Source organism: Mytilus galloprovincialis, chromosome 8 (assembly GCF_965363235.1).
Source record: "Mytilus galloprovincialis chromosome 8, xbMytGall1.hap1.1, whole genome shotgun sequence".
Lineage (NCBI taxonomy): Eukaryota > Metazoa > Mollusca > Bivalvia > Mytilida > Mytilidae > Mytilus > Mytilus galloprovincialis.
Window position 1 is genome coordinate 43,541,295 of NC_134845.1, and position 19,452 is coordinate 43,560,746.

The 19,452-nt window shown below is 30.4% G+C and overlaps 2 protein-coding genes across 5 annotated transcripts in view; one reads left to right on the top strand and one right to left on the bottom strand.

The window, feature by feature from the left end:
• Positions 1-18,806, top strand: part of LOC143042017 (protein phosphatase methylesterase 1-like) — an 82,500-nt gene extending 63,694 nt beyond the window's left edge. For 2 of the 4 annotated variants that reach the window (XM_076214225.1, XM_076214227.1), the window contains exons 7-16: positions 25-110; positions 1,674-1,764; positions 2,314-2,379; positions 12,628-12,865; positions 13,202-13,253; positions 14,013-14,078; positions 14,554-14,598; positions 15,505-15,569; positions 16,647-16,714; positions 18,621-18,806. In XM_076214225.1, the coding sequence (XP_076070340.1) occupies positions 25-110; positions 1,674-1,764; positions 2,314-2,379; positions 12,628-12,865; positions 13,202-13,253; positions 14,013-14,078; positions 14,554-14,598; positions 15,505-15,569; positions 16,647-16,714; positions 18,621-18,639 (796 nt within the window). In that variant the 3' untranslated portion in view covers positions 18,640-18,806. The remainder of the gene's footprint in view (positions 1-24; positions 111-1,673; positions 1,765-2,313; positions 2,380-12,627; positions 12,866-13,201; positions 13,254-14,012; positions 14,079-14,553; positions 14,599-15,504; positions 15,570-16,646; positions 16,715-18,620) is intronic. The other 2 variants (XM_076214226.1, XM_076214224.1) reach the window with 2 other exon arrangements.
• LOC143042014 (uncharacterized) lies at positions 502-10,543 on the bottom strand. Its single transcript, XM_076214220.1, has 6 exons — positions 10,459-10,543; positions 9,216-9,329; positions 8,659-9,175; positions 8,146-8,406; positions 4,812-4,869; positions 502-3,586 (listed from the first exon to the last, which is right to left on the bottom strand). The coding sequence occupies exons 2-6, from the start codon at positions 9,326-9,328 to the stop codon at positions 2,754-2,756; spliced, it is 1,782 nt and encodes a 593-aa protein (XP_076070335.1). The 5' UTR covers position 9,329; positions 10,459-10,543; the 3' UTR covers positions 502-2,753.
• Positions 18,807-19,452: the final 646 nt, after the last annotated feature.

The window sequence follows — 19,452 nt, forward strand, 5'->3', positions numbered from 1 at the left end:
ACAGTTTTAATTATCTATTGACAGTATGGGAGGTTCTATAGCAGTAAACACAGCCTTCAGACACCTGATTCCATCCTTAATTGGTCTGATTGTCATTGATGTTGTTGAAGGTAAGAAGAAGTCTACCTGTTGTCTTTATAAAAGTGTAAGCATAATTAATTACTATGGATTCCTTATTATTCTTTGGACACAATTTTGGGGGATTTCGTTAGTACAGGTGAACCAAGAAATTAAATGTTCAAGGAATGACAAATTTTCTATAGGCTTATTTCCAGACTTCTGCAAAACCACAAAATTAAATATTCGTGATTATGTTAGGTTTCCTTAATCCACGAAAATTGGTACCCACAAAAATAAATGAACCCATGTATCAATCTTGAAATAGGCCTTGTTTACAGTTCAAAGCTCCTGGTGCAAAAAGGTAAAACTGGTGACAAATATGATTCACTATTGACACTAAGGTAATTTAATTTGGCTAATATTGATTGTAATAACAATATGTTGGTCTGAATATTTTTATTTCCTGCTATCTAGCTACATAGGTAAACAAATAAGACAAGCTGCAAACAATTTTCAAATGAAAAAATAGTATTGTTATATAAAAAGCATAATAAGTTACTTCTCAAAATATTTACTATAACAAGCTATCATAACCTCAACTTTGATCTTATTAGAATTTAACATTGATGTGATGACAACATGATAGCATAAAGTAACTATAAGGGTTAGCTTGATACAAGTATTAAAATTTTTCATTGATAAATACACACTTATCTTTTAGTTTCATCTTTTCCAAACTTTTATTAAATCATTATCCTTTGATTTAAAAAATTGATATGGTTGATAAATTTTTAACTCTGTATCCTGCATCAGTACAAATGACCCTTTATAACAGTGTTTAAATATATATAGTAATAAAATATAGAGATAGATTTTTATTCTTCAATGAATTTTAAATAAATTTAATTATTCCAAAGACTTCTTCCAAGTCTTATATTCATACTGTCTATATACAAGGTTATGACTTATATGTACATTTATATAAGTAAAAAAATAGATATTATAGTATTTGGTAAGTTTTACCTACCAGCATACTAGTATTATTATGAAAAGAAGATGTGGTATGTATGATTGCCAATGAGACAACTCTTCACAAGAGACCAAAATGACACAGAAATTAACAACTATATGTCACCGTACAGCCTTTGAACCCTTGAAATAAAAATGTTTTCTCTTAATGAATGCAGATTTAGGAATATCAGTTTACAATTTCAATACTTTATGTATTATATTTTGACAACTAATTGATTGTTTGAACAAAAATAATAATGAGTCAGAACAGATTACAAAAGTAGCATTCATTTATGTGACAATTATTCTCTTTGGGAGGATATCATTTGATAAAAGTATTTAGCATTTTAAAACTTTTTATACAATTTCTGTGTAATTGAAAAATCAAAATATTGACATAATACATTTACAAATGTGCACATGTTACAGTTACTTTCATATAATGAAAGTACTTGCTCACAAGAATAATGAAAATTACAACAACACTGATGATGATGGTGAAAGCTAATACGTCTTCATGAGTTGTAAACTACTTGTTTACAATCATTTAATTATTATATATACTCGACTCAATATTTACAATAGTTGGTTTTATATAATAGGAACAGCTTTGGAAGCTTTAACCAGTATGCAGAGTTTTTTGAGAGGCAGGCCTGCTGTATTTAAATTTCGGGAACATGCCATTGAATGGAGGTTAGTTCTTATACTAATATATTATGTGACAAGTAAAATAAGATTTAGTATTAGGACACTATGATGGATGAAATAGTTCATGTTAATCACAGTTGGGACAATGTCTTGAAATAATTTCATAAATAAAAAATCATTCTTCGCATATAATTTTCAAAGGTAAAACATTTGGTTTTCATAACTGACACTGTTTTATTATGCATGTTTATAATTATATAATAGCATACAAAGCTTAATGAAAATGAGTTCTTAGGTTGAACAAAGATTTAAAAACTTGTAAATTTGAATTTAAATAGTAGTAATATCCAAATATAACTTGATAAGCAATGATAACATCAAGATACGATCTAGAAATTATTCCAAATGTATGTCAACATTGAAAGATTTAATCTCACAATGAGTCTTAGGCAAATGGATTTGTAAGTGCTGTTATTTGATAGAATGTAAAAATGGATTTTTATATTATATTAATTACAGTTTTCATACTATCTAAATATCAACAAAACTTTTTATGAATCATATTAAACCATATACTATGTGTTTTTGTTTTAGTGTTAGAGCAGGACAAATAAGAAATGTAGAATCAGCCAAAGTTTCAATGGTTGGACAGCTTAAAAGGTTAGAAGAATGTTTTATATTATTTGGATTACTTAAGTATAGTATTAACACATGTTCCTACCTATAAAGTATGTACAATTTAGTGCAGAATATATATGAAGGTCAATACTTGATTTTCAATACTCATCTAACCCTAGATTTTACCATTGAAGTATATCTACTGTCATCTGTATCTAACTTCATTGTCATTTCTTACTCAACACTAGATTTTACTGTTTAAAAGCACTTCAAACAAAACAAAATAATGAAGTTTTATTTTCTTTTACTTTACTTTACTAACTGATTGAAATTGTAAACAGAATAAACATATGAAAGCATAGACATTTAATATATATGTCTCACAATGTTTGCCATATGGAAAATTGACATAGGTCTTACTGATATTCATGAAAGATGCTCAGAATATTTTTATTATTAAGAACAACCATCTTATTTTGTTTTGTGTTGTAGATGATAACAGAATCTCCCTTCAGCCACACTTTGTTGGTTCCTCTGACTTTTTCCCTATGTTTAAGATCTTTTGATACATGATGTATTAAACCATCATTACAGCCCACATACAAACTTCCATCTTGCAGAGAAGTGATAGAGGTTGAATGTGATAGTAATTTCTTGTTATATATTTTGTTATCAATATAATTGTACCAGCTTAGTGTTCTATCAATGCTCCCTAAAGAATGGAAGAATATTCTGTCACCAGAAGCATGTAACACACAGGGATACATGACTCCTTTTATTGTTGTTATTGTACATATCTTTCCTGTCTGATAATCAACACTCAGTAGTTCTCCCTCACCACCTACTACTAACTTGTTGTTTATCATTGCAATGCCATTAGCAATAAAAATTCCAGGAATTACTATGGATTTAAGTATGTGTTTATTGTTTATGTCATACATCTCTATAAAGCATCCGTACTGCAGTTTAACTGTAACAGCCACTATAGAGTTGTTGACTGCAGTTACATACCATGGTGTTCCCTGTACAGATATACTGTCTATCTGTGATCCATCAGTGTTACAGATCATTAGTCTGTTTTCACAAGGTTGACAGAACACCAGTCTACCATCATCCATCATCTTTACATCTCTTATCCATTCTCTCTCGCCAATACTGAATAGTGACTTAAGATTGAGTTGTTGATGAAGGAAGAAGATATTTTGTCCTAGTTGATACTGATCTCTGTGTTTTCTTCTTTGGTTATTACCTGAGTAGTAGATACAATACTGATACTAAAGAACAACTGTGAATGTATATTATATGTGCAAAATAATAAAGAATGGTCTGATTAATTGTAATAAAACATGATAACAACTCAAAGGAAACATTATAAACTCAGTTTCAGCCTTAAACGTTTTATCCTGAGCGCATACACATGCATTTGTGTAGTGTTTAATACAGATAATTGGAACTTATATAACAACTTGTTTATAACACAACCACACACTTATCACAATATACTTCATTTAATTACATCATTATGTGTTAGAGTATACTATCTTATTTGCTATGACAAAGACTTGCACTTCTAACCCTTGTCATTTTATTTACAATAGATATAAAATTTGTTCTAATCAAACAAACTTGTTCGTTGGGATTAAAACCAGATGGATGTTATTAATATTATGATTTGTAATTATCAGTTGATGCAATCAAATACTCAGGGGTTAAAACATACATGTTTCATCAATTTGATGAGAGCATATGGAAATGTCAATATTTCATACTTCTTACAATTGACTGATCAATACACATAAAACTTGGAATGGAAATTATTTTCTTGAGTTGTCGACTCATTGATTATTACCCTACAACCTACAATCAGTTTTACCTTATTTAAAACTATATCCATCGTCAAATATTTATAATTTGAAAATCTATTAAAGTAACACCATTTACGGTAAATTCATTATTATTTGGTGGACGTAAATTTTCTCAATTTATATTTAACTGATTTCGTGAGTACAATAAACTCTTTTTTGAAATTTTGTATAATACCTATGAGGATTGATTTTACCTCACTGGAAATATTTTTCTGTAGAATGCATTTGTGTTAAAACAGTTTCATTTTGTTTTTTATGATAGATTGTCCACACTTTTTGGGTGTAAATTATTAAAGGTTGAATTATTTCCACAAATAACATTCAAATAAACCAAATTGTTAATGCACACACCAGCTAATACATGATACATGCTACTAAAAAGTTTTGTGAACGGTTTGACAATTTTAACAACTACAGTATTAATGATAAAACAATCTTTTAAAGAGAAAACAATAAGGAGATGTTTCCTTCACACAGTGAGGTGTGCCTTCTTCTGCTCCCAATTTTTTACACTTTAGAAGTATATTTCAAATACTAATGATGGAAAACAGATTTGATTAAAGATGAAAAGTTCAATTTGTCAAAAACTTGAAATATTTGTAAACTTACAGAGAGGAATGATGATTTGTCTGCCACATTCACATGTCAAACCTTTCTGTAGGAGTTCCTAGAAATGAAAAAAAACTGTTCTATTATAATTGAAGTAAAAAAAATAATGGGGAGATAACTCATTACAAGTTTTTAATGGCAAACCAGATGCTCTGCAGGGCACAGTTTTATACGACCGCAGAGTTCGAACCCTCAACAGTTGGGGCAAGTATGGACACAACATTCAAGCTTAATACAGCTCTGAATTTGGATTGTGATTAAATAGATGACACAACATAGGTTTCTGACACAGAATGAATTTGGTCTAAGAACTTAAACTTAAAAACTTAAAAATTTTAAATTGGACATTTACCTAGTATGGTTCAATATCCAAAATCTAAATACATGGTTAGATTCAGCATATCAAAGAACCTCAAGAATTCAATTTTTGATGAAATCAAATTAAGTTCAATTTTGGACCCTTTAGACCTTAATGTGGACCAATTTGATAACTGGGCCCAAATATCAAAAATCTAAATACATGGTTAGATTCAGCATATATCAAAGAACCCCATATATTCAATTTTTGTTGAAATCAAACAAAGTTTAATTTAAGACCACGATTTGGACCAACTTGAAAACTGGGCCTATAATCAAAAATCTAAATACATGTTTAGATTCAGCATATCAAAGAACCCCAAGGATTCAATTTTTGTTGATAACAAACAAAGTTTAATTTTGGACCACGATTTGGACCAACTTGAAAACTGGCCTCATAAGAAAAAATCTTTATACATGTTTAGATTCAGCATATCAAAGAACCCCGAGGATTCAATTTTTGTTGAAATCAAACAATGGATAATTTTGGACCCCGAATTGGACCAACTTGAAAACTGGGCCCATAATCAAAAATCTAAGTACATGTTTAGATTCAGCATATCAAAGAACCCCAAGAATTCCATCTTTGTTAAAATCAAACTAAGTTTAATTTTAGACCCCTTTGGACCTTAATGTAGACCAATTTGAAAACGGGACCACAAATTAAGAATCTACATACACAGTTAGATTCGGCATATCAAAGAAACACCAATTATGCAATTTTTTATGAAATCAAACAAAGTTTTATGTTGGACCCTTTGGGCCCCTAATTCCTAAACTGTTTGGACCAAAACTTCCAAAATCAATCCCAACCTTCCTTTTATGGTCATGCACCTTGTTTTTTTTTAATTTCATAGATTTCTGTTTACTTATACTAAAGTTATAGTGCGAAAACCAAGAAAAATGCTTATTTGGGCCCCTTTTTGGCCCCTTATTCCTAAACTGTTGTGACCAAAACTCCCAAAATCAACCCCAACCTTCCTTTTGTGGTCATAAACCTTGTGTTTAAATTTTATAGATTTCTATTTACTTAAACTAAAGTTACAGTGCGAAAACCAATGTGTCTTCCGATAACGACGACAACAAAGACGATGCCAACGTCATACAAAATTTTGACAAATTGTTTAACAGACAACCTTCAATATAAACTATTTTTTCAAATACTATGTATACAATATTTTTCAATAACGCAGATATTAATTGTAGTTCCAAAATGTTCTACTTGAAACCATAATGTGTTTAGAAAGTGTTTTTTTTTTTATTAGCTCACCTGTCCCGAAGGGACAAGTGAGCTTATGCCATCACTTGGCGTCCGTCGTCGTCCGTCGTCTGTCGTCTGTCGTCTGTCGTCCGTCGTCTGTCGTCGTAAACTATTTCAAGAATCTTCTCCTCTGAAACTACTGGGCCAAATACTTTCAAACTTTAACTGAATGTTCCTTAGGGTATCTAATTTATAAATTGTATCCGAAGTTTTGATCTATCAACAAACATGGTCGCCATTGCTAAAAATAGAACATAGGGGTCAAATGCAGTTTTTGGCTTATAACTCAAAAACCAAAGCATTTAGAGCAAATCTGACAGGGGTAATATTGTTTATCAGGTCAAGATCTATCTGCCCTGAAATTTTCAGATGAATCAGACAACCCGTTGTTGGGTTGCTGCCCCTGAATTGGTAATTTTAAGGAAATTTTGCTGTTTTTGGTTATTATCTTGCATATTATTATAGATAGAGATAAACTGTAAACAGGAATAATGTTCAGCAAAGTAAGATTTACAAATAAGCCAACACGACGGAAATGGTCAGTTGACCCCTTTAGGAGTTATTGCCCTTTATAGTCAATTTTTAACCATTTTTCGTAAATCTTTGTAATCTTTTACAAAAATCTTCTCCTCTGAAACTACTGGGCCAAATACTTCCAAACTTTAATTGAGTGTTCCTTAGGGTATCTTGTTTGTAAATTGTATCCGAAGTTATGATCTATCAACAAACATGGTCGCCATTGCTAAAAATAGAACATAGGGGTCAAATGCAGTTTTTGGCTTATAACTCAAAAACCAAAGCATTTAGAGCTAATCTGACGTGGGTATTATTGTTTATCAGGTCAATTTCTATCTGCCCTGAAATTTTCAGATGAATCAGACAACCTGTTGTTGGGTTGCTGCCCCTGAATTGATAATTTTAAGGAAATTTTGCTGTTTTTGTTTATTATCTTGAATATAATTATAGATAGAAATAAACTGTAAACAGCAATAATGTTCAGCAAAGTAAGATCTTCAATTAAGTCAATATGACCAAAATTGTCAATTGACCCCTTAAGGAGTTATTGCCTTTTAAAGACTTTTTTTCACAATTTGTTCATCATGTTGACTTACTTTAAAAAATCTTCTCCTTTGAAACTGCTGTATCAATTTCAGCCAAACTTAGGCTAAATGAGTTTCAGAGTATCTAGTATAAATTATATATTTTATTTCCTTGTATGTCAAGAAACATAGCTCCTATGGCTAAAATAGAACATAGGAGAAAATTATTATTTTTTTTTGGCTTTTGAAGAAAATAGGACGATCAAAAAAACATTTAAATAAATTGAAAAGCCAAAATAATCATTGATGAGAGATTTAACCAAAAGAATTAAGGTGAGCGATTCAGGCTCTTGAGAGCCTCTTGTTAAATATACAACTGAAATGGATTTATGAAATGAAAAGGAAGGGATTGAGTGACTCAAACTATTTACATTTTCAAAACCCATTAAAGAACAGTATATTTATTATTGTTAATCATCTTCAAGTCACTGTGTGGAGACTGCTTACAACTTGTGCAAATTAAGACAGCTTATAGGATCATTATAAACAATTGTTAAATAGATGAATAAAATGCCTGGATTTCAACACATATAGAGACTTTTGAAAAGGCAAAGAAGTCAAATAATTACTATAAAAATTTGCAAGCCATTTTGTTTATCAGTAAATTATGATTTACCTTAAGAAGATCATTTGTTTGCTGAACTGATGTTTCTATTCCTTGGATGGAAGTTCCCATTCCTTGAACTCTTGTATCCATTCCTTGAACTGCTGTATCCGTTCTATGAACTGCCAAGTCTATTCCTTGAACTCTTGTATCCATTCCTTGAACTGCTGTATCCATTGCCTGAAAAACTGTCTCTGTAGAACTGTTCAGTCCACTTAATGAAGAACTGACAGCTTGGATGGACGAATGAACACTTTCCATGGTTGACTTTATCTTCAATAAAAAAATATATAATACACTCTTGAAGGTCTTGATTTCTTTTTATTGGTGGACAAGCATAATTAATTGTATTACACATAAATGCATATGACACAAGTGAATTTAATTTCTAAAATTTTCAATTGGAAATAAAGTGATTTTCTTTGAGCTGTTTAAAATTCTTTAATAAGGTCATGAATAATAAAAGCTTTTCCCACTTAAAAAAATAATGTACATTATAAATTAAACAGTACATAGAAATTATACCTCTTCTATCTGTTGATGAAGATCAAGGAGGAATGTGAAGTATTTTTTACATAGTGACTCATCTAGTGGTCTGTGTTCTATCCTAACAAGATCATCTTGTTTGGTTGGATCAAGTCTCAAGACATATGTGACTAAGTCTGGCCATAAGGTGTTGTATTCAGTTTGGGTAATACAACCTGTCGTATTATGACTCAAGTAATCATTGTTGTATTGTCGTAACAGTTGAACAGCTTCCAATTCTGGTTGTGATAGTTTACAACAGTTTAATAAAATTAAACTGGAAAGGCTGATATCCAGTTCATTTAGTTGAACAGGATTAGCACTGAATTTACAGTGACAGTTGTGGATTCCTGGTCCTGGATTTTCAGAATACAACTTGTTCCATTGGCAGTAAACCAAAGGCAATGCAGAAGGGTTATGGCAGTTTGGTTTGTCTTTACAACACCAAGAGTTTCTGTGTCGAAGGTGAAATAGGGTGTGTATGACTTGTTGACTGTTGATAAATGCCTGAAGGGATCCAATAGTTATCAAAAGTACCAGGATTATAATTTTATACGCCAAACCCACCAGTTGTAAAGTCATGCTCTATCCTTTGTTGAAACAAAGGAGTCACAACTTCTAAAATGACAGATCCAACCACCAAGTATCTACGTTGATCTTCTCTGTCCATCCTTCAATAAATTGAAAACAGTGTAAACAATGCTCATGATGCTTAATGTTTTGCTTTTAATTTCTGTTGCATATCTTCAGATATTCATTATAAAATCATTAAGGAAGATCATTATTGTTTTTTTTATAACTGATGGTTACCTTTACAAATCTAATATCCATGCAATGAGATTGACTTCATATATATATATTTTTAAATAATGCAATAAACCTATAATAAGCAGTGGTTTTGAAGTTTATGGAAGTACACCACTAATTCATGGTCCCATTGCTTTCTATGTTAAATTCCTCCGTTTCAAGCAGGCACACCTCTTTTGTTTTAAGTTCAAATAAAGTGGCAATCATTGCATTGCAAAGCAACACTTTATGGTGTCTTGTACTGACAAAATCAACATACCTTTAATTGCATATAAGAAAGAACTGGTTCCCAGAACTTCGGATGTATCCAAACAGGTACTTCAGATCTGACAAACAGACAAAATGTACCCTCTTTTTAAAATTTGATGCAGTTTTTTTAATATTCAAAATTAAAAGTCCAAAAGTGTTCTACAATGATCACCAGTCCGTCACCTTTCATTTGATACCAAAAATACCTAAATATTCTACATATTTTGAAGGTTACTCTCATGCGTAGGAACTATTTTGTGTAAAATATGTACTACTTTCTGGTAGGTGCTTTCTGGCCGGGCCCGAATTAGTGGTGTTACACCTTATGTGCTTGAGACAATATCTTATTGTATACCTTGGAAAAGTTTATTTCAGGAAAGCATCTCTAAATTATAATCCTCAATTGTATTAATTTACTAATTGACCCAGTATCGATTGAATTACAATTACAAAAAAGAAAGTAGATTGCATTAAAAAATTGTCAGCTTTAGAAAAGATATGAATTAAACATACTTGTTTTTGTATGAGTGAAGATATATTACAAATATATTGTTATTTATATACTTATTGCATTTTATTTCAGATAAAACAAAAAAAGAAAGTAGGTCACATAGAAATAAAATGTCTGAATTGGGCTTGTGGTTATAATGCAATCACAAGTTCACATTTTAAAATTCTATTAATTTAAGATGTAATGTTTTGAAAATATTGAATAGTTAATTTTGTTCACACCACTTGTCTTACCTTTGTCTTGATTATCTCATTTCTTTTAATATTTCTTCATCTTGATAACACAACCTTGGGCTGGAAACAGATTATTCCCTTTACTATTTATAGTACAAAAATGTACCATAAAGAAGATCACATGATTAAAATTAATGTAAACAGTTAAGTAAGGAGGGAAATTTAAAACTAAAATTGAAAAATTGTGGAAGATATATGTTTTATTACAACTAATATTAAATCATTCAATTAGTTATTTGGTTTGAAATATCACAAATAAAGGTAACAGTAGTATACTACTGTTCACTATTCATAAATCGATTGAGAGAAAATAAATCCGAGCAACAAACTAAAACCAAGCTACAGATCAAATTCAATCCAACAGGGTTTTTTGTATAAGTTATGGTCTATTGCTTGGGCAATTTCTTGAGCATGTTGAGGATAGCATATTATTGCAATTTTCTGTTTGTAATATATATCTCAATTAGATGCATTGTATTAAGTATGAATCTAAGCATATGAAGTTAAAGAATGAGTTTTGAGTTTTTATACCCCACGCTACGGGTTGCAGAGGTTATAATGTTTTTTACCCGTCTATCAGTCCGTCAGTCCGTCCGTCAGTCCGTCCATCAGTCCGTCAGTCTGTCCATCAGTCCGTCCATCAGTCCTGTTTCTTTCATGGCAACTCCTCTCAAACCAAACAACAGAATTTCACGAAACCGTTTTAGATAATAATGAAAAACTACGTTGATGTGCATATCGACAGGAAATTGCAATTCAACTTTTTTATAGGAGTTACGCCCCTTTGAACTCATTTACTTTAATGTACTACTGCAACAGTTTGTCATTGCAACTCCTCTCAAACTAAACAACAGAATTTCACGAAACCTTTTAAGATAATAAGGACATACTATGTAGTTGTGCATATCGACAGGAAATTGCGATTCATTTTTTTAGGAGTTACGCCCCTTTGAAATTATTTACTTTAATGTACTACTGCAACAGTTTGTCATCGCAACTCCTATGAAACCACACAACATAAATTCACGAAACTTTGTAGATAATAAGGACATACTATGTAGCTGTGCATATTGACAGGAAATTATGATTCAATTTTTTTTCTTATACAATTTATTTTTCTTACACATATTTTATTTCTCCAATGACAATGTGGGTTGTGGGGTATGTGAGCGCGCTCACTAAGGTTCTTTAATTTTCTGGTGCTGTGAAATTACCTGAAGTTGTTATACAAATAAGTTTTAGGGAAATTAAACCCTGCTACTTCTAGTGTTAAATTGTCACCCCATTTGGCAATATCTGCATCTGAATATATTACAAGTTATGAATTTAATGAATGTAAATTCATGAATGCATCAGTGACAACTTTATGCTTGTCTCATTTAAATGTAAAGCCACCCAAGGTATGGCCAGGGTTACGTTTCAGTCATTAAGGTATTGTAATTCTCCTGCTTTTACTCAAAGAATTTTATCTTTTATTGTTCCAACTCATCAATACAGTTTAAATTTTACATAGAGCTATTTAATCATGTGGTTAAGAGATCAGCACTGTTAAGACTAAAATACTTTTTTGTGACGCAATTTTAGATTTATATCTCTGAGCTCCGTTTGAGCAATTCTAATTCCATGATGAAATATTTTTTACCCTTGTTCTTTGTATTTATAAGGAATCATCATGATTATAAATTAGTACAAGGAAAAGTTAGATATTTCAAAAAAATGAAATTACCTATGACCAATTACAAGAAAATGTGTTGACTTGTAATTGAGTGTGCTGTCAGCTGATTGCAACCATCAAATGTGAAAAAAAAAAGACTGTACATAATGGTTCAAAGCCAGAAGTTTCATGGTTGGCTTGTTAAAGCGTTGAAATTTCTAATAATAGTAAATGTAATTTTTGTAAAACTGAAGACGAAGATTACTTACAATTCTTTATTACATGTTCTTTTTTAAAAGTTTTTTTGTATAAAGTGGAAAATCTTTTTGCACAAATCAATTTTAAAAATAAGATATCAGTTAAACATACAGTATTTGGATACAAAATATCAGATAAAGGTTATTATGGTTTGAACTATTTTTTGACAAATTTTGTAGGACTGCTTGATTTTTGGGACAATTCTAGGATGCTTTGACACATAAAGATAATTTCTTTCAAACTTAATTATTTTCTAGATTAGACACAGCAGAAACAGCTACCTCACAACTTGATCATGAACACGAGATGGAAGTTGTCACATCAACAAGTGATACCATAGCGGAAGAGGATGAGGATGAGGAGAATGGGGAAAGTGAAACATCTAAAAATAGCACAGACCGGTTACAGAGTACAGACAAATTAACCTCAGACACACCGGAATCTTCTACAAAACCACAGCAACACACAGAAAGTTTAAAAAAGCCTGAAAGCTCTGTAAGTTTTTATGATATTGATAAAGACATTAGGAAAGGGATTTAATTATTATTTAGAAATAGAAAGTTTTTTGTTATAAAATATATACATGCAAGGTCTAGGACTTGATATAAAGAAAAATCTTATAAATAAGTTAAGTCTCAAACGATAAGCCTGATGCCTTAAAATAAATACTCTATAATCAGACAAATGACAATGATTTTGGCTTAATACCTTAAATTTTGAAAAATTGATACTTTCTGGTTGCTAAATCATATTACTTCATATATGTAAATCATTTTCTCAAAATACAAGTGAAGGGAAAACAAATTTATGGTCAACATTATTTTTTTTCAGACCAAATATACATGGAGGATAGATTTGGGCAAAACAGAACCTTTTTGGAAAGGTATTTATCTGTAGATCAACCATCCTTTATTATATGTTTTTTATCCAACATACTATAGGATTTTTTGTTGTTGGCATATTTGATCAATTACACCATTTAATTTATATTTTCCTATAAAATTGTAAAAAACTAGTAGATTTGAGAATTTAAAAAGCTCGATCCTAAAAAGAATACAAAAATCACATTATCATCTGTGAAGGGCTTTTTATTTGTAAAGGTTAATAACATATCTGTTTTTTCTTTAAATGTTTTATTAATAAAGTGTTGAGAAATGTCTAATTATTGTTGTTTTATATATATATATATTGCTTTGTTATACATGTATCAATTGGGATATGTTAATGCATAAATAATTTTATCTCTTCTGTATGCATTTGAATCTATTGTGACAAGTTTGATCAATATTGATTTACAACCAAAACATTGATTTAATTTCTCTCAATAATTTCTTAACATATCCATTTGGAATAGTGCACTATGCATTTTGTATTATATCATAAGAGGAACAGATTTTACCAATTTGACAAGTTGACTACAATTTTTCGTTTTTATCGACTAATATTTGAATTATTTTCAAATTTTTGAAATGATCTGTAAATATGTATTTCTAAGTTAGAAGATTTAAATATTTTAGTATTGATAACTATTCAAATGAATGGATTTGTGTTGTAGAATCTACATTTTTTCTAAACTCTGATGCTATATATTTAGATCTTTTTTACAAATATTAGTTCATGATTGACTATCTTTATATTGTAGGCTGGTTTCAAGGACTATCAGAAAAGTTTTTATCATGTGATTGTCCCAAAATGTTATTATTAGCAGGTATATTGATTAAGGAGATTTATTTGCATCTAACACTTGAAGGGGCAAATTACAAGTTAATTTATAGTATCTCCCTTGATATTTATCATACCATATAATATAATATTTCCTTTTTTATGTGTGTATTTGATCTCTTTGTCAGCTATAACTCTTTCTCAATATTTATGTACATATGCATTTATATTGTTCATTTTATGCTCTTTGTGAGTTTTCTTGAATAAAATAATTTGAATTTGAATTTAAGTTATATGTTGCAAGATTAATTTAAAAGAAGTAAAAGTACTTTTTAATCTCATTTTCTTTAGTTTTTCATTAAAAAATGCTAAAGTGCTTAAAAAAATAACAAAATAATGTTCAGATATCAAGACCAAATAAGTGTATGTATGTTTAACGTGTTGAGATGCTAAATAATGAGTAAGTGATATATTTATACAGTAGCTTTTTGTTATCTGATACAAATATTGCTTTGTTGTAGGGGTTGATAGACTAGATAAAGAACTGACCATAGGTCAGATGCAGGGTAGGTGTAGTCAACATTATTAACAGTAATTGGTGTGAAAGAACAACTGTTATCCGTAACTCTTTTTTATTTTTTATTTTAAAGACATCACAAAAAATGATAGTTTTTAATAATGATTTGAATTTTACACAGAGAAAGAAATTTCGAACCTTCAAAGGAAAGTTCAACACATAGATTGTTAATTTAAAAGACTGATTATCTTAATTATTGTTGAGAAAAATTAAAGAAATAAATCTGATTATGCCAAAATATAATTATTCAAAGAAATAAAACTGCTGTTGCTGAAAGATAACTATTTTATAAAATGCATCTACTATGTCTGGAGTGAATAAGTACCATTTGAGTTCCCTTCAAGCATGTAAAGGGTATTATCTGAACGTCATCAACACCCAAATTTTTGAATTAATGATAAAAGTTGACGTTCAAAATGCTTTGAATATGGATTGTGTCCAAGTTTCTATAAGAGAGGGGCAAAAAACACCAGAGATGCATTACAACTCAAAAAATGAAAACAATCGAACAAGGTCATGGCTAAAAAAAAAGACAAACATACAAACAATAGTACACAAAACACTACATTGTAAAATAAAGACCTAAAGCAACACGAACCCCATCAAAAACTGAGGGTGATCTCAGGTGCTCCAGAAGGGTAAGCATGTCCTGCTCAACAAGTAGCACCCATTATGTTGCACATGTTACAACAAACACAGTAATTAGTCTTAAGTTGGTATGTCTCATTCAGAAAAAAGGGGGAAAAAATTGTCATTTAAAAGAAAAAAAACCTAAATCAGTGTGAATGGAGTATCTGTCTCAAAAATTAATTAATCATTTCACTTCTGTTCTATTAAATTAAATGAGAAAGAACTTGAACGCCACATCACCTCATTTTCAAATTATTTTTTTCAGGAAAGTTCCAGATGCAGGTTTTACCTCAGTGTGGTCATGCTGTGCATGAAGATAGTCCAGATAAGGTAAATGATAAAAACTTATAATAGTTACCAGTCTAATGATTGTTTATGCTAGACGTGTGTTTTGTCTATAAAATACCACTGTAAGTTAAGAAATTATTGCATGCATTTATTTATTTCAAAAATGGAAAAATAGACAAAAATGCAAGATTAATTATTTTAGGTTGAAGAAAATCTGCAAACAGATATAACAAACAACAACAAATATTTTTTTGGCCAATCACGGCGCCCAAAATGAGCAGAATAATGACAATATAATTTTCAAACATAATGTAAAGTAAATTAGAAATAGGTTAAACAAAGTACATAATATGATTGATTTTGATTGATATAAAATATTAAAGCAAATAAAGTAGGCAATTTGTAATAATAAAAATATATGATATAATATGACCCATTGTCTGTTACTCTGGCCCCTTTATTGGACAGCACACCTCATAGTGTACTAATAATGTATTAACTGTAAAAGAAATAACTAATGTAAATGCATATTTGATCATACATATATGTATCAGATATCAGAATGTGAGTTATTATTAATGCGATGCTCACTCATTCGCATCATTTGTAATAAAATAAAAGTAATCAGCTACACTCTAATCATTAGTTCATATAATATAAAAATCAAAATTGAGAATGGGAATGGGGAATGTGTCAAAAAGACAACAACCTGACCATAGAACAGACAACAGCAGAAGGTCACCAATAGGTCTTCAATGCAGTGAGAAATTCCCGCACTTGAGGCGTCCTTCAGCTGGCCCCTAAACAAATATATATACCATATACCAGTTCAGTGATAATGAAGCCATAGTAAACTCCAAAATATATGCTCTTTTATCAAATTAGAAATGTAATAATCTTATTTTCATCCCACCTGTAGGGCCTTTACAAATGTATTTATGATAAATGTAGGATAGATGAGAAATGGCATGATTTTGTTATTTTTCTGTTATAGGCACCTAGACTTAAATTTTTGACAACCTTGCATACCAGCGGTATCCACTGATGGGATATCAGCCTACATGAAACTTTAGAGACGTTGGGTCAGCAGTTCTTTATTTAATTTTTTTTCTATTATAGGTAGCAGATGTTCTTGCCACGTTTATGGTCAGATATAAAGTTGCTGAAGCTACTCATAATTTCGAAAGGTATTATATTTGTAGTTGTGTAATGTAAAGTTATTTTTTTTAAAGAAATAATTGATGCAAGCTATACTTTATTGTAGTTTTAACATGGGTAGGCATTACATTCGTGATTATTTTTCCCCGATCGATAGTAATACTACAATAAACTATAGCTTGCATTTGAAGACGAAACGCGCGTCTGGCGTATATATAAAATTTAGTCCTGGTATCTTTGATGAGTTTATTTACAACCACTGGGTCGATTCCACTGCTGGTGGAGATTTATTTCCCAGAGGGTATCACAAGCCCAGTAGTCAGCACTTTTTGTGCTGACATGAAATATCATTGATATTGTTATATTTATAAATTAACTGTTTACAAAATTTTGATTTTTTTGAAATACTAAGGCTTTTCTACCTCAGGCATAGATTACCTTAGCTGTATTTGGCAACACTTTTCGGAATTTTGGATCTCAATGCTCTTCAACTTCGTACTTTATTTGTCTTTTCTTTTTTTTTTTTTTTTTTGGATTTGAGCGTCACTGATGAGTCTTTTGTAGACGAAACGCGCGTCTGGCGTATATATAAATTTTAGTCCTGGTATCTATGATGAGTTTATTTGCATCAATTATTTCGATTCTGATTAGGACAATTAAGGTAATTTCTAAGTCCGAAATTATATTTTATAAGTGTGGAACGATTGTGTAGGCTCTTCCATGAACCTCCCTTTTTAGTTTGTAAACAAGTAAAGGGCTAGCAATGTGATTTTTCAGAGGGGGAGTTTTGAACAGCCAGCATTAACGGTTGTCGTATCTAGGTCAAATATGTCAATTTTGAATTGCAACATATTACAGTCATAATAAATGAACATCATGTGCACCATTTAAGAGTTATGAAGCGTTTTCAATTTATAAAATCATCAAATGCATGCCAATTTGATAAAATTCATTATTCTGAAGTAGTCAATAAACGCATGTGCAAACAAATTTCATTGGTTTAGAGCATGGGTTTATTCATAAAGCCAATGAAGCACGTCATATTAGATTTAAATACAACCTGAAGAGTTCAGTCTGACAGTTGTGTTAGACATTTTTCACAAGAGGAGCACAAAACACAAAATATAACAACTTCATCTTACAACTGAGGACCATTCCTTTTAACAAATTCAGGAAGATGATTCAAGTTCTTACAGCAAAAGCAGCAATATGCAATTGAAAAAATGTACAGAGGGGACTATCCACACCATAAATTGAACCATGAGAAAAACAGACAATGTATTGACTAAAGCAAAATTGTCAAAAAAAAACAAAACCGTAAAACCTGACACAGAAAACTATAAAATAATTCACACAAACCCTACCAACAAGTGAACAGTAATCTTAGATGCTCCAGAAGGGTAAAAGATCTTGCTGCACTAGTAATACGAGTAATCTTGAGAAGAGATGTAAAAGCAATCGAAAGACTTCAAAGAGTAAATTGTGAAGGTGAATTTGATTTGCGTTTTGTACCTGTTATGTTCCAAAAGAAATTTTGAATAATAAGTCAAAATTTTTAAAATCCAAAAGATCTCTATGGTCTTATGGCTTTTGTAGGACTTCTTGGCAGCCACAATATATGAACTATGCAAGTTCTTTGAAAGTTGTCTACTATATTGTTACACTTAAAACAATCATTGTGGTTTTGTACTAAAATTGTATACACACTTTATCAAAATCAAAAATGGTAATTGATAAATAAATAGTTTAAATAAAAGAAAGCAACATTTATATTGGTACAATTTACAATGAAATCTACAAATTATCCGTAGATTTTTCTAGATTCATAATTGATAAATGATTATATCAGTGAGGTACAATTGTAAACCTAGGACTTTTTGAAATTTTGTATACTTATTTTATTGTTGTGAGATTAGATTGTAATTTTCTTTTCAGAGCATTTCCAGGCTGTTGAAAACTAGATGACAGCATTAAGATTTTCTTATGTAGATATGCAATTACCAAGCAAAGCAGTTGTTATTGGATTCATAATTGTTACAGCATGCATGAGCCTTTTCATGTTATTTGGCATTAAAAAACCTTAGACAAAATAAGATATATGATACCTCTGGTTAAATCACATAAACCATTGGTGATGTTTCAATTTTGAATTTGTTACAAAAATATTGCAATGTGCAAATGATCAGTTGCAATAGCTTTTTGTTAGCAATTTTTTTGTAAACCTGTTTTCTCAAGAGGTAACACTCAGACAACTTGTTAAGTTTCTGTAAAAAGTAAGTTACCAAAGGCTTATCATATTAAGGCCAACTAAAGTTAATTATTAGATTTTCATCCAGATTTTTGAAAAAAATGGGGCAGGTGGGAGGATTTTATTTTTTAAATTTTATTTCATTAGAAATCCTCTTGTGACATGTTCTTCATATATGCAAGTGTAATAATAAGCTATTATCATGTAAATGCATGCATAATGTATCGTATAAAGTTTTTATAATTCATAAATAAATATCTCTGATTGACAACCGCTTTCCTACATGTTATTGCCTCTTTAGAATCCTATTTCATAGAAAACAGCAAAAACATGGAGAAACGCTCTCTTCACTTGGAATACCTACACTAAATTTATTTTGCTTTCTAAGCAATGGTTTGTAGTCTCAATAATACGAAGTAAATGCATTGATATGCAACACAAGTATTTGAAGTACAGAACAAAATGAAAACTCAAACAGTGTTGAAATAATAGGGTTGGTCCTTATCAGTGCAAGATGCA